The following is a 14,864-nucleotide window of genomic DNA, read 5'->3' as shown; positions in this document are numbered from 1 at the left end:
ACGGTCCCTGCACAGGGTAGCAATCTTCACTCTGGGGCGCTTATTTCCCCAGATAAATGAGGAGATAATACTATCCAAACTTCTAAAGAATTCGTCCTTAATAAAAAAGGGTGAGTGCTGGAACAGGTAAAGCAGTCTGGGCTGGATTACCATTTTAATAAGATTAACGCGGCCTTGCACAGAGAGCGGGAGTTTAGACCAGCCTTTAAATTTTACCTTCATTTCCTGTAGGACTGGGATGATATTATCATTAAGAAAATCTTCCGAATTCCCTGAAATCTTGACCCCCAAATATTTAAAACCTGCTACCTTCTCCAGCACCACCCCCGCCCCGCTCGAACTTCCACCCCCCTCGCCAATCTGTAGTAGGTGGGACTTAGAGCAATTCACTATGAGGCCAGATAGATTGCCGAAACTAGCTAGTAATTCTAGTACTGTGCCAAGGGTTCCTTCAGCCTCTGCTATACCTACTAAAAGGTCGTCTGCATAGAGTGAGACCAGGTTGAACCTCATATCACTCCCTACGTGCTGATGATACAATTTTGTCCTAAGTAGGCAGGCAAGAGGTTCCATCGCTAGTGCAAATATCAGCGGGGACAGAGGACACCCCTGCCGGGTGCCTCTGTATAGATGGAAGGGCTGAGATGTATAGCCATTTATAGATACTCTTGCCTTAGGGTCCCTATACATTAACTTGATATAGCCAATAAAACCCGGGCCGAACCCAAAGACTTTAAGGGTATTCCAGAGGTAGCCCCATTCGACGGAATCGAACGCCTTGTTCACGTCGAACGAGGCCACCCCTGCGTTCAGACCCCTAGCCCTCATATACTGTATGTAGGAATAAACCCTCCGTATGTTAATCATGGTGGATTTCCCGCTCATGAACCCCGTTTGATCGGGATGCACTATATCTTGTATAACCGAACTTAGTCTGTTCGCCATAATTTTTGCGATAATCTTAGCATCGGTGGGCATAAGTGAAATTGGCCTATAGGAGTCAACACTATTTGGATCCTTACCCTTTTTTTGGATAAATACTATGGCGGATTCAGCCATAGAGGGGGGGAGCTCATCCTCTAACAGCATTCCCTGACTGAGAGATACAATATACGGGACCAACACCTTATCAAGCTTTTGAAAGACTTCCCCCGGTAAACCGTCGAGACCCGGAGCTTTGCCGTGAGGCAAGGATTTAATAGCATTCACCACCTCTTCTGTAGTGAAGGGGGCGTCTAGCATGCTCCGGGACTCCGCGGACAGCGATGGAATGTCTACCTCAGAAAAAAAGGCGCTCATTTGTTGCTCGCTTGCCTGTCGAGCAGACTGATAGACTTTTTTGAAGTGACCAACGAACTCGTCCACTATCTCAGGGGTAGTTGACAAAATTTTCCCTTGATCCGTTCTAATGCTAGTTATAGTATTAGACGGCCTGTCTGCCCTTAATAGGAGTGCCATAAGTTTACCCGCTCTGTCTACCTCGGCATAACGCTGGAGGGAACCCTTATGAGTCCTACGATTATTTACATCCTGCAGGTATTCTTGCCATTCTATCTGCTTCTTTTGCCACTCAATCCTATCTATCTCTAGTTTACTAACCAGATAGACCTTTTCCAAATCCAACATACGGCTCTCCAACTCGCGCGCCGTCTTGACTGTTACATCTTGAAGGAACCCCATCCCCTCACAACTGGGACCGCTTGTTGGAGACCCTTGTAAACCAGCACAAAGAAAGCGTTATCTTTCAGGGTGAGCATATTTAAAATCCGTGACTGCACACTACCTTTTGTGATCAAGCACACCGGTCAGTCCGTATACATTAATATTTTGTATAAACCGGACCTCTTTCCTCCCCCTATACGACACTGCAAACTACCATCATCTGCCGATTTTTGCACAATCTTGCTGAAACAAATTGTATTGCTGAAAACCCACAAAAAGCTATTTTAGCAAATTAATTGGGATCCCAACTCTTGTTTTATTTTATACTGTTTTAATATATTAAATGTATGTCTATGTATTACTATATATTGTTTTCATATAAAGATTTCTAAAGTTACAGTGTGTCCGGAATTCATCTTTACTCAGCCAAATCAGTGTGGTGCTATTGATAAAATATTTCTAAATCAGCAGCGCAATTCACTTCAAACCCCCCCCCCCCAATAAATATAATAAAGAAAGGGATTCTAGAGAGCGCACATGTGGCACTAGTACTTTCCAAAATTGAAAAATGTATTACAATATATTTCACACATAAAAAACACAATCAAATATCAAGAGATGTAAGTAAAAAGCATATGAAGTCCCATAGGCTCTTTCCACTGTGTATGAGCGCAGGATATAAACTGGTTAATTTTTGTTTTCCAGTGTAGCCACAGATAGGTTATTTTTAGCCTTTAGAAAGTTTCCGAATCTGTTTCACCCTGAGGGCGATTGGTTGTACAATTTAGAGACCAATGTCCAGACCCTATAACAGGGAATTAATAGGTTTGCGCTTGGGATAATAAATTTCAGTAGCTCAGACCAATCTGTACAATTTAGAGACCAATGTCCAGACCCTATAACAGGGAGTTAATGGGTTTGCGCTTGGGAAAATAGAATGCAAGCGTTTTTTGTAGGGCATCATAAATAACCCACAACAAAGCTAGAGGAAGGTTGGCCACCGCTGCCTGCGTTGCCGCTGATATGTCAGGAGGGAGAGAACAGTAGGATCATTCCCAGCAAACAAGCGGATAAATGGGCCCATAGAGAACTCTGTCTGTGGCTCCCTACTCCTTCTACAATCATGCCATTGACCCATCATATGCACCCCTGTATTGAATAATATATCACTTAAATCCTGATATATCTGTGCTGCTGGGAAACCAGTACACAGGGAGGCTGCAGGAAATTATCAGAGATCAGACCGACAATGATCCTTTGCCAGGAGCGCTGCTCTCTACAGAGCTGCCAATACAGGTCCTGCACCTCAAATTCAAATTACTTCATAAAGTGCAACCCTATTTACATCAAACCAAACAATAGTCCCTGTATTCACATTCCATCATGCATAAGTGTCCTTTATTCATGTTAAGCCACACAGTAGTGACTCTTATTGACATTACACCACACTGTAGTGTCTGTTACTTACAGTATACAACACAGTATTGCTGCTTATTCAAATTAAACACACAGCAATGCACATTATACACATTCCATTGTACAGTACTGCACCTAATTCACATCTATAATGTAGGAAGCAGAGCTATACACCATATGGTGGGGATGGTAACCCAGTGATAAATACATGTAATTAATAGATGAGTATTTTAAAATAAGGGAAATAGCTCTAGTGAAAAATGTCATATTTTAAATATATGTAAGTTAATTTACCCATATACAGAGTTTTAAGCAAAGGGAGAGGAGGAGAGGGAGAGCGGACTGTGGGAAAGAGGAGGAGGGAGATAGGGAGGGGATTGGGGGGGGGGGGGGGAGTGGAGTAGGGAGGGTGAGAGAGAGGAGGAGGGATGGAGAGGAAGAGAAGGGGAGAGAATACAGAGTGGATGATATAGAAATGGGGAGGGGGGAGTGATAGTGGGTGTGATGGAAAGAGGCAAAAGGAATAGAGGGTGAGAGAGTGGGGGGTTTGAGGGGTAGAAATTGAATTAGAACGGAATATTAGTAAATATTTCCCCACTGCCTGTCTTTTGATGCATGTTGCTGCCAGTGTGCATCAGCTGTCTCATCGATGGGGAGGGTACCAGTAGTCGTTCCAGCAGCTGTTGTGTGGAACCGTCTGCAGATCATTCTCCTCATGCTGTCCTCGAGAAGGCAGCATACTGTAACTACGTCAGACAGTCACCAGGTGATGGGAGCTGGGGTGAACACAGGATGGGGGTCTGGTGCAGGACAGGCGCCGGAGAATTTGCATCAGCGGTTTATAGTAGTGTATAGTAAACTTCGAGGACCGACTGCTGCCTCTTCCAGATAGGCAGGGCCGCCTCCCATAGCCACTCCCCTCACAGGCTGGATAGCTCCCACAATCCCATACACTGCCTCTGACGCAGACCTACTCCCGCCGCTGCTGATGCCTGCTGTCAGCAGAGCCGGCCCTAGGCTTGGAAGGCATGCCCCTGAGCTTTCCAACTGCTCTAGGCATTTGCATATGCCTAGGGACTTCTCTGCCCATGGGACGAGGTCACAAAATTTTATTTACCGGGAGGGGGAGAGGTAGGAGGGAGAGAGATGTCCGCCTTTGATCTGTGTGTGTAGCGGGCCAGGCAGCGCTGCCTCTAGTCAGTGAGTGAGAAGGGGGTGAGGGCAGTGCTGCCGCTGGTCATTGAGGACAGAGGAGGAGCAGGCAGCGCTGCCACTAGTCACTGAGAAGGGGGAGAGGGCAGCGCTGCCGCTGGTCAATGAGGATAGAGGGGGAGTGGGCAGCGTTGGCGCTGGTTAGTGAGGGAGAAGGGGGAGAGGGCAGCACTGCCGCTGATCAGGCTGGAGGGGGAGAAGGGGAGTCAGGCACCGCCCATGACCAGATTCTGCTTCCTCCCTTCCTGCAAAAAAATCTGGTCGCCGGGAAGCAGAATCTGGTCGTCATGGCTACCTGGCCCCTGGGATTTGTCGAGCCCTGTCCTATATGGAAAATTTAATTTCCATGAATCTAATGGAGAAAGATCTGACTGATTGCTTTAGGAGTATTCTTTTTTTATCTCCCTTAGGAGGTTAGTAATTAGAGGAGAAAAATATATACTATATATGGTAAGAAGTCAATACAACAGGTAGAATTATTCTTCTACCTCGTTTTTCGATGCTTTAAGATCTGGGATGAAAGGCAACCCCACAATAACTGTTGTCAGGATCAACCCCATCTTACATCAGCTGGGGCAGAATTTTACAATATTCTGACTTATGTGCACATGTACATCAAATATCAATGGATTTTATTGATTTTATAAGAAATGATCACAGCATAGCCTTTTACCACTATCCATGATGAAATGGATTTGTACAATCCAAATCCAAGGCTACGACTTCAGTTCCCTTTTTGATCAGAAGTGTAAATTCTTCTATTCCAAATGATTGCTGGTCTAGAAACCCTCAGGAGCCATTCCGCTATTCCGGACTTATGGACATTCAACAAATTTGTCATTACTAAACAATTTCACATGGACTCACTTACATACCCTTGATTGTTAGGACACTTATTTTCCAGTAAAACTTACAACATGGCAGGTGATAAACTTTCTGGCTGGATTGCGAGGCTGGATTTTTTGAATTACTGTATGTACTGTATTTAATAGGGCAGATGTAGTAAAAATAGAGATTTTCTTGCATTCCTGTTAAAAGCTGTCCATTCATAGATTATTTGTGTGGCTTTCTCATAGCAGTTCACAAAAATTTAGCAGTTGAGCAGCAAAGAAAACTCTGCGTCTTCCACTTTAGTGTTTAGTACCACTTAAGTGCTATGTTGTATATAATGTTTACTAACAAGTTTTCTTATTTGCATCTTTGTGTGCCACAGATGCTGACTCCAGCCTGGAGGAGGCGGAGTTTAACTGGGAGGAATATTTAGAGGAGACGGGAAGTGCAACAGCTCCTCACAGCTTCTTCAAACATGTGAGTCTGTGACTGAGAATAAACGTTCGTTTCATATGCTTTGTGTCCCACTTAATCTAGTCATTCCTCATATAAAATGAAGATATGTAAAAACATTTGTATCCTTTCAGAAATTGGATCAATGTAAAGGTAAAAGAAATATTCAGAAAAACTAAGATTTGCAATGATATTCCAATATATTACACTATTGTCTTGTTTTCATTCTTAGGGGGGTAGTATTCTGACTGTCAGAATGTTCCAACAATCAGGATCTTTTACTTTATGATTCTCATACCCTATTACATTTGATTTGTTATACGGCCGGGAACACTGCATCGAATGATTTACTATCTTCATTCGACATCGATAGAACATGGCCGTATGCGGCCATAGTGTTCTATGTCATAGGCAAATTTACTATCATTCGTACTGGTGAATTAAAATATGAATTTACGAGCCAGATGGATTACAGTTATTTATGGAGCACTATTCGGGGAGATAGAGTATACCGCTTTATTTCCATTTATGAATAAACTATGCAATCAGAGATAGTAGAGTGCCAGTATTGTTTTTATTTGTAATATGTATTGAATAAATGCACTATTGATCTACCTCAGTGCGCTCTCTTAATTGATTGTATCTTGTATCCTAGTCAGTGGCATAACTACGGTAAGGCAGTCCCTGCTGCCGCTTGGGTAAGCGAGCGGCAGAGGGGTCTGTGTGGACACCAGGCCCCGGCACTCCCCCGGTGCTGATTACTGGAGCCGAGTCAGCCGCGGCGTGGGCGCCGCGCGGCCATGACAGACTGATTCCCCCCCCCCCCAATCTGATTTACTTGCCTGTACACAGAGCCGGCTATTGGCTACTGTGTACAGGATGAGCGGGTGGGTTGTCGGACATGTCTGAACCAGTGGGTGGGGATTAGCGGCGGCACATTTGAGGGGTAAGGCAGGGTTGTGGGGAGATTTCTGCAGAACGTTTTCTGGGGGGGGGGGGGCTTTTTGTAATTTCTGGCGGGGAGATGCACATTTTATAGTTATGTCACTGATCCTAGTATTCCAGCTACTTCTGGGAGCAGGACACTTTTGTTAATTTTTTTACATATAATTTGCTATTCCTTATATTTTTAGTTGCGCCTGATTTTATTGTAGATATGAATATTAATTCACCAATAAATACTAATGATCACTAGAACATCTTTTTTCGGCAAGTTTTGAAGCCTGCATGGATCTATCAAATCCGCTGTGAGCGGTGCTGGCATTTTTAACATGTTTTGTATATCTCACAGCAATGTTGGCATTTAAATTGTTAACAACAGTATGTGAAGAGCGGGAAGAAAAGTACAGTGCACATTGTGTGCATGACAAGTATGCTTTAAACTCACCTTTCAGCTGTTCCAATATCATTTTGCACAATCCTACACTGTCACCATACTTCAGCCTTTAGGAACTTCCAGTGCTCAGAAAAGGATTACCCTTTATACCAGATTTTCACTTTATCTTGTTCATATTGTGCATTTTAATTGTTTGTATGCTGTGTAGAACCAATAATACCACCATGATATAAACTGGTTTACAGGAAAGATATTTATCTCCATCAGAGGCTGACACACTTTATATTTTTACATTACAATTGTATATAATTGCTCTTTCCACACTTGGAACAATTTGACCTCCAGTTAATACATAGAAACATAGAATTTGGCAGATAAGAACCACTTGGCCCATCTAGTCTGCCCCTTTTAATACAACTGACAGACATCTGTAGGGTGGTTCTTTTTTGGGGGGGTTGCTCAAAGTTATTGGCTAAACACAACGAAAAGTCCCATTTGGGCATTCAAACAGGGCACTTCTTACATTCCAGCCCACCATAGGTTATTCTTGCCCAAACATAGAGTATATGATTGTATTGCTCCCCTGGGCACCAACTAATGAAAAAAATGAATCCCCCTTTCCCTTGGGGCCGGTTGTAATGCATTGTGAGTCCATTGGCTGTGCAGAATGGCATCCGGCAAGGACTCCGGACTACATCCGGCCCCTGGATAACTGTCCAATGCTAACTGAAATGTAATGGAAGGAGAATGCCTTGTACAGAGTACCTATACACAAATTATTCATGGTATTCGGGTAAAACACAATGTTTGTCTTTTTACCCATTTCCTGAGCACTGGAGGTTTGTAGTGGCACATCCATAAAGTCTCTTTATACAACTTTTACTGAAGCAATTACCATTGGCTACCAGGGTATGATTGTCCAAATCAGTATTCCAACAGCTAGAGGGTGAGCTTACTTTATATACCCACTGCGAAAATGATATGACACAAATAGGGGCTAATTCAGCTACAGATGCTGAAGTGCGAAAACCGCTATTAGCCGATTTTTGCATTTCTGCACATGCGCAGTGTACACAACACGAATGTACGAACGCTTACAGCTGCTATAAGTTCCCAGAAGGATCCAGAACCTCATAGCTGTGATAGCTTCCCAGAAGGATGCAACTTCAGTTTGAGTGTCAGGAATCTGAAAAAATGCAGGTGTGTCTGGTCCATTTTCAGACTGGTTCGAGGTAGTTGCAAGATGTCACATGCAGCCGATGCAAGCCGCAAAATGCCAGCCCTGCATCTACCTTCGTAGCCAGGGGGTTACCCTAGAAATGCGATCAATTACATTGCAGTTGCATTGCGGGGAGGGACTATGCATGCTGGGCCATCTTGCCCTGGGCCGGGTGGCCCCCAGTGAACATTGCAGTTGCAGTTTTACAGTTAAAGTAAAACTGTTGCTGATGCTGAATCAGGTCCATACGTGTGCACTATATGTTTATCTCTCCTCTTGATATGCCCCAGGACTAATAATCCCATGACCGAGCCCGAAGCGTGGCGAGCCCCGCGAGGGGACACGGATACCTTCACAGGTATACGCGTCCCCCTCGCGGGCTTCACAGGTGTCCGCATGCGCTCTCCACACTTTCTATTCTCAACTCCACACCGACGTGGATAGTGGGGGTATGAAAAGGTCGTAGGACGCGTACCGCCGCCGCTCGCCACGCTTCGGGTTTGCGTTGATAGTGGGGGTGGTACAGCCTCAAAAATGACATTTGGTGGCCATTGAACATGTTTCATACTAATTTCAATGCATTTGGATGCATTTCTGTAAAAAAACGCATGCGATCGCATGCGATTTTGTAAAATGCTTAAAAACTGCAAAAATCGCATCCCATCGCATGCCACTACATTTGGCATGCGATGGTATGCGATGGGAGTCGTGAAAGTACACAAGTACCGAATGTACTTCCATGTCAAGATTTGAAGAACTTATATGTGTGTTTTTAAGAGAAATCATGTTTTAATAAATTGTATATGTATGAAATTGCATGTATGGTTCTTTTGGAATAAGGAAAGACAAGGAAATACCATTTAATCAGTTCTAGGGCGCCAAAACACTATTGTGGTGGTATTTGGTTAGTGGTGACTCCGCTAGAAGGGGTCTAGTGTTAACTGCGACCACACAGGTTCATAGCGCAATTTTAGGAATTTTGTTCTGTGTTATGTTTTAATGTATATATATATATATATATATATATAGACACAGAAACAACCGGCACTCGACTTGTGTAGGTATACCTTGCTGCGGTGCCTTCCCAACGAACTCCACAGAATTCTATTATAAGTCAACAGGATGAAGGCGGCACTCTCACAGGCTTATTGGTGAAAATAAAAGTCCTTTATTAAGCGGTCCTACGCCGTTACGGAGTCACCTCCGTCATCAGGGACACAAAGCATGTACAAATACACAGGCAATAAATACCATACAAACCAACATTAACCCGCCCCCTACGTCCCACCCGATTGGCTGATCCCTTACCCTCCCAGGTACAGAGCGCGCCACACACACCTGAACTCACAAGCCGGTATCAGACGCAGGACACCCGGGACACAGCAGGACAGCGCACAAGCCTCTCTCACTGACCTGCGCTTCTGCCCACGTGACCGGACCATCCCGCCATCAGATTGGTTTGACAGGCTGCGCGTCATCACCCCGCATCAGGAAGTCAGAGCCTCAAGCCAAGCGGTTTCTATGGAAACATAACAACAATAATAAAATCTCAAGATACGCAAATATAAAAACATCTAAAACAGTTTGAATGGAAACCATAGCATCTCAATAACATGATTAGTACAAATACGATTTGGTATCCAACGCTGGATTATACCTATATGTCAGAAAATACATAATGCGATATCTGCAGCCAGAAACTTGGAATCATGCCCCAAATATCACATAAGGCCCAAAACATGGAATGACAAATAATGTTATCATAAAACATTCTTTTTAACAATACCAACACCATACACAGTATGCATATAAAGAAAAAAATAGGCAGAAAAAAATTTACAAAACAGCTGAAAAAATATTAAACAGAAGAAATAAGCAATTAATTTTGAGAAACCATGAAATATACCGGAGAGTCAAAGAAAACACTGGAGCCCCAGCGTCTCATTTAGGCCCCCCGGAGACATGGTCCCTAACACAAAAATCCAACGACTTTCCTTTTGAAGTAAGATCTTGTTCCTATTCCCCCCTCTCACAAGTGGTGGAACGTGATCTATGATCATGGTACGTATGCTCGCAACATTATGTTTAAACATCGAACAGTGACGGGCCACAGGTTGATCACTGTGGCCACTAGCCAGGGCTTGTTGAATGGCTGACCTATGTTGGGCCATCCGCTCTTTAAAGGAGCGTTGGGTCTTCCCAACATAGGTCAGTCCACAAGGGCAGGTCAAAGTATAAATAATATACACCGAAGAACATGTCAGGGGAAATTTAATAAAGATTTTATTACCTTTGTTTTTGTTCGATGTGATCCATAAAGGCGTTGGCATATGCCGGGGCCACAGCGGACCCCATGGCACAGCCAACCACCTGTAAATAATATTTTCCCTCAAAAAGAAAGTAATTTTTGGTCAAAATAAAAGTCAGTAAACATATGAAAAATTCAACAGGTGGGCCATCATAATCCCTATCATTGGTGATTCTAGAATACTCCCCAGTTACACCAGGGGTCGTAGTATTAAAGACAGGATTGTTAAATATGACATCACTGGTTGGGACAAGGCCCCCCGGAGACAAGGCCTACCCTGTCCAGAATTTTCTTTCCCGTAAAAATGGGTGTTATAGGTGCCTGGGCTGCACTACGTGCAGGTCCATGTCTGCGGGGAGTTTTTTTACCCATCCGCACAAAGGTAATAAAATCTTTATTAAATTTCCCCTGACATGTTCTTCGGTGTATATTATTTATACTTTGACCTGCCCTTGTGGACTGACCTATGTTGGGAAGACCCAACGCTCCTTTAAAGAGCGGATGGCCCAACATAGGTCAGCCATTCAACAAGCCCTGGCTAGTGGCCACAGTGATCAACCTGTGGCCCGTCACTGTTCGATGTTTAAACATAATGTTGCGAGCATACGTACCATGATCATAGATCACGTTCCACCACTTGTGAGAGGGGGGAATAGGAACAAGATCTTACTTCAAAAGGAAAGTCGTTGGATTTTTGTGTTAGGGACCATGTCTCCGGGGGGCCTAAATGAGACGCTGGGGCTCCAGTGTTTTCTTTGACTCTCCGGTATATTTCATGGTTTCTCAAAATTAATTGCTTATTTCTTCTGTTTAATATTTTTTCAGCTGTTTTGTAAATTTTTTTCTGCCTATTTTTTTCTTTATATGCATACTGTGTATGGTGTTGGTATTGTTAAAAAGAATGTTTTATGATAACATTATTTGTCATTCCATGTTTTGGGCCTTATGTGATATTTGGGGCATGATTCCAAGTTTCTGGCTGCAGATATCGCATTATGTATTTTCTGACATATAGGTATAATCCAGCGTTGGATACCAAATCGTATTTGTACTAATCATGTTATTGAGATGCTATGGTTTCCATTCAAACTGTTTTAGATGTTTTTATATTTGCGTATCTTGAGATTTTATTATTGTTGTTATGTTTCCATAGAAACCGCTTGGCTTGAGGCTCTGACTTCCTGATGCGGGGTGATGACGCGCAGCCTGTCAAACCAATCTGATGGCGGGATGGTCCAGTCACGTGGGCGGAAGCGCAGGTCAGTGAGAGAGGCTTGTGCGCTGTCCTGCTGTGTCCCGGGTGTCCTGCGTCTGATACCGGCTTGTGAGTTCAGGTGTGTGTGGCGCGCTCTGTACCTGGGAGGGTAAGGGATCAGCCAATCGGGTGGGACGTAGGGGGCGGGTTAATGTTGGTTTGTATGGTATTTATTGCCTGTGTATTTGTACATGCTTTGTGTCCCTGATGACGGAGGTGACTCCGTAACGGCGTAGGACCGCTTAATAAAGGACTTTTATTTTCACCAATAAGCCTGTGAGAGTGCCGCCTTCATCCTGTTGACTTTATATATATATATATATATATATATATATATATATATATATATATATATATACGTTTCTGCCATCTACGATTTTTATTTCAACTGTACTGTAAAATAAATTTGCTCCTGCTTTAGCCTTTGTATAATTATCTGGGCAGGTGGATACCTCCATGCAGACTGGGTTGTCCCCAGGAATGAAATTAGAGGTCCCTCTTGCAACAGACCCTGAGTCTTACTGGATTGCCAGTATTATCACCACTTGTGGAAAATTGTTGCTTCTACGGTATGATGGCTGCGGCGAAGACCGGTCTGCCGACTTCTGGTGTGATATTGTGACCTCTGACCTCCATTCCGTTGGCTGGGCAAAGCAGAACAAAAAGACTCTTAGACCTCCAGACAGTAAGATGCTAAATTCTTTGCTGTGCATTGTTATGTCCTTTAAATTATTTTGATACATTTCCTTAGCCGTTTAAGAAGTTTTTTGTTTCCCTCCGACCCCCAATTTCAGGGGAAATTTACTAAGATGTGTACTCTACTTCACATGTGATGTTGCTCTGGGAAACCAATCAGAATCTACTTCTTATTTATTTAGCACCCTCTAGAATATAGTAGACAGGATCTGATTGGTTGCCCATAGCAGCATCACATGTGAAGTAGAATACACATCTTAGTAAATTTCCCCCTTCAGTCCTGTTGTTAATAATAATGTACTTCCTCACACTACGAGAGTCCTAGATGCCCTATCTCCTGAAGGCTGCTTTTATGACTTAAGGGTATATGCAGAAAACATTGGACAGAGACAAAGTGGAGATAAGTACAGTGTGCAAACCAATCCGCTCCTGACATTTTACACATAAGTCAGTGAGGAGCTGATTGGTTGGTACTTTATCTAGTACAATTGAAGTAAATAGACCATCATTGTTGACTTTTGGCCTAGTTTTCAGTAGGCTACAGCAGTGTAATAGGTTGGTGCTTGTCTTACCCTACTGCTTTGTTTGGGAAGTAAGATATCTAACCAACTAGTGTGTTAGACCTTAGTCTTGGCCACATTTTGGTTTCCAGTACTGCTGCAGAAGGTGTCTGGCACCAATACCCAACCGAGGCCTTTCCTGGGCTTTATCTGTAGTCAAGAGTCTTCATCTTTCCCATATACACTCTCAACAGTCAGATGAATAATACATGCTTAGACCTGAATGGTTTTTAATGGTTTGTGCATTGTGCGGTTATGTTAGTAAATATCTAACTTTAATATTTAAATGGAAGCCAGGGACAGCTATTGTGGGCAAAACAAAATGGACTTTGTGTGACGCAATTAGTCGAATGAATAACATTCTGTACCAGTAACACAACTTCGTAACCCACAATCGCTTCTAATTTATTTTTAGCGGCATATAATGCATTGTGAATCATGCAAGAACAATGGTTTGTGAAGGCACATTCCGTGGGTCAGGTTCATTGAAACTGTGCTGTGGACACGACAAAAACAAAAACATTTATGTTTTGTGTTGACAAAACTTCTGTTTACTGCACTTTACAATATTTTATTTTTGAACTGAACTGAAGATATGGGGTAAAGACTGGGAACAAGCTGAGCATCACCAAATCTAGAATGCCAATCAAAAAGTAATGCGAAAAAAATGATATAGTGATTTATACAGCTCTGCCTGCCATCCAGTGTAGACTCTGACAGCGGAGATTTTACTGCACAGTGTTGGTGTCCTCCTGTATGTTCACCTTTCTACTATTGAGCTCTATATAAACATTTAACCCCATATTGGTCTGCTCACATTAATATTTGGATAGGCACATGATCGTTAAGTACTATGGTCTATGTTTATTAGAAAGACTAAGGGCAGGAAGCATCCTAACTAAATATTTGGTCAAAACTCTGAAAAAGCAGTTTGCAAAGGTTCGGCTGCTTACTACATATGGAATACATTCTGGAGCCTGGATGCAGTGGGCAATGCCGTCTGTAGATGGCATCACAATATAGAAGCCTATGGGTTTCTTTTCATCAGTCTCCCCATGAGAGGGATTCAATCAGACACCTCCCAGAACCTCCCACTGCGCTTCCATCACTTGACGCATACACAGACAGACCCCCGGGTCCTAAATACAAAAGTTCACACATCGCAAAGGACATGTCTTACGAGGAGAGCTGTCCTTTACTAACGCCACATGTTTGAATATTTCAGCAGTTGTTGTTGAACTACACATCCCAGCATGCCCTGAAACCGTTTTAGCATAGCCAAATAGCAAAACTGTAGCAGGGCATGCTGGGATGTGTAGTTCTACAATAGCTGGAGTGTCAAGGTTAGCCATCACTGCACTAGGGCATGGTGGGAGAACCAAATAGTGTGCCCGAAGCATGGCTACGTTTCAGTATCCATGTCGACTGTGAGAAATTCGGGGCAATTTTTTTAAAACACCCCATATCGACCTTTTGACTGTCGACCTTCCCCATGTCGACCAGACGACCAAACCCATGTCGACCTTAATGCTTGTTGACCTAATGCTTGTCGGCCATCCTGCTGTCTTCCCGGTGATCCATACCCATATTCACAATACAGTGTGTCATGCATCACGCTCTAAATAACCGGTACTTGTTTCCTAGCATGGCACCACCGATTTTAATTGTAAGCCATCGGGCCAGAAAAATCGGGTCGATCGCATCGCATGCAACCAAACCGCATGCGATGCGATCGACCCGACCGACCCGATTTTTTTACATTGGAACCAATGTTAAATGGTCCCTGAGACCCGATTTTACATTGGCCCCAATGTTAAATGCCCCCCAGACCCCATTTTTCATTGTATGGCCCCCCATTGTTAATGCCACGCCACGATCAACGTAAACCAAAAGCGTGGCGTGCGCAGCGAGCCCGC

The 14,864-nt window shown here is 43.5% G+C and overlaps 1 protein-coding gene across 1 annotated transcript in view; it reads left to right on the top strand.

Moving 5' to 3' along the window:
- Positions 1–14,864, top strand: part of SFMBT1 (Scm like with four mbt domains 1) — a 106,106-nt gene that overhangs the window by 40,306 nt on the left and 50,936 nt on the right. Inside the window, exons 3-4 of the mRNA XM_083156325.1 lie at positions 5,504–5,598; positions 12,137–12,377. Of these exons, the coding sequence (XP_083012451.1) occupies positions 5,504–5,598; positions 12,137–12,377 (336 nt within the window). The remainder of the gene's footprint in view (positions 1–5,503; positions 5,599–12,136; positions 12,378–14,864) is intronic.

This window comes from Crinia signifera, chromosome 8, assembly GCF_055691185.1.
Source record: "Crinia signifera chromosome 8, ASM5569118v1, whole genome shotgun sequence".
NCBI classification, from domain to species: Eukaryota; Metazoa; Chordata; class Amphibia; order Anura; family Myobatrachidae; genus Crinia; species Crinia signifera.
The sequence above is the reverse complement of the archived record's forward strand: the minus strand, read 5'-3'. Positions and strand labels throughout refer to the sequence as shown.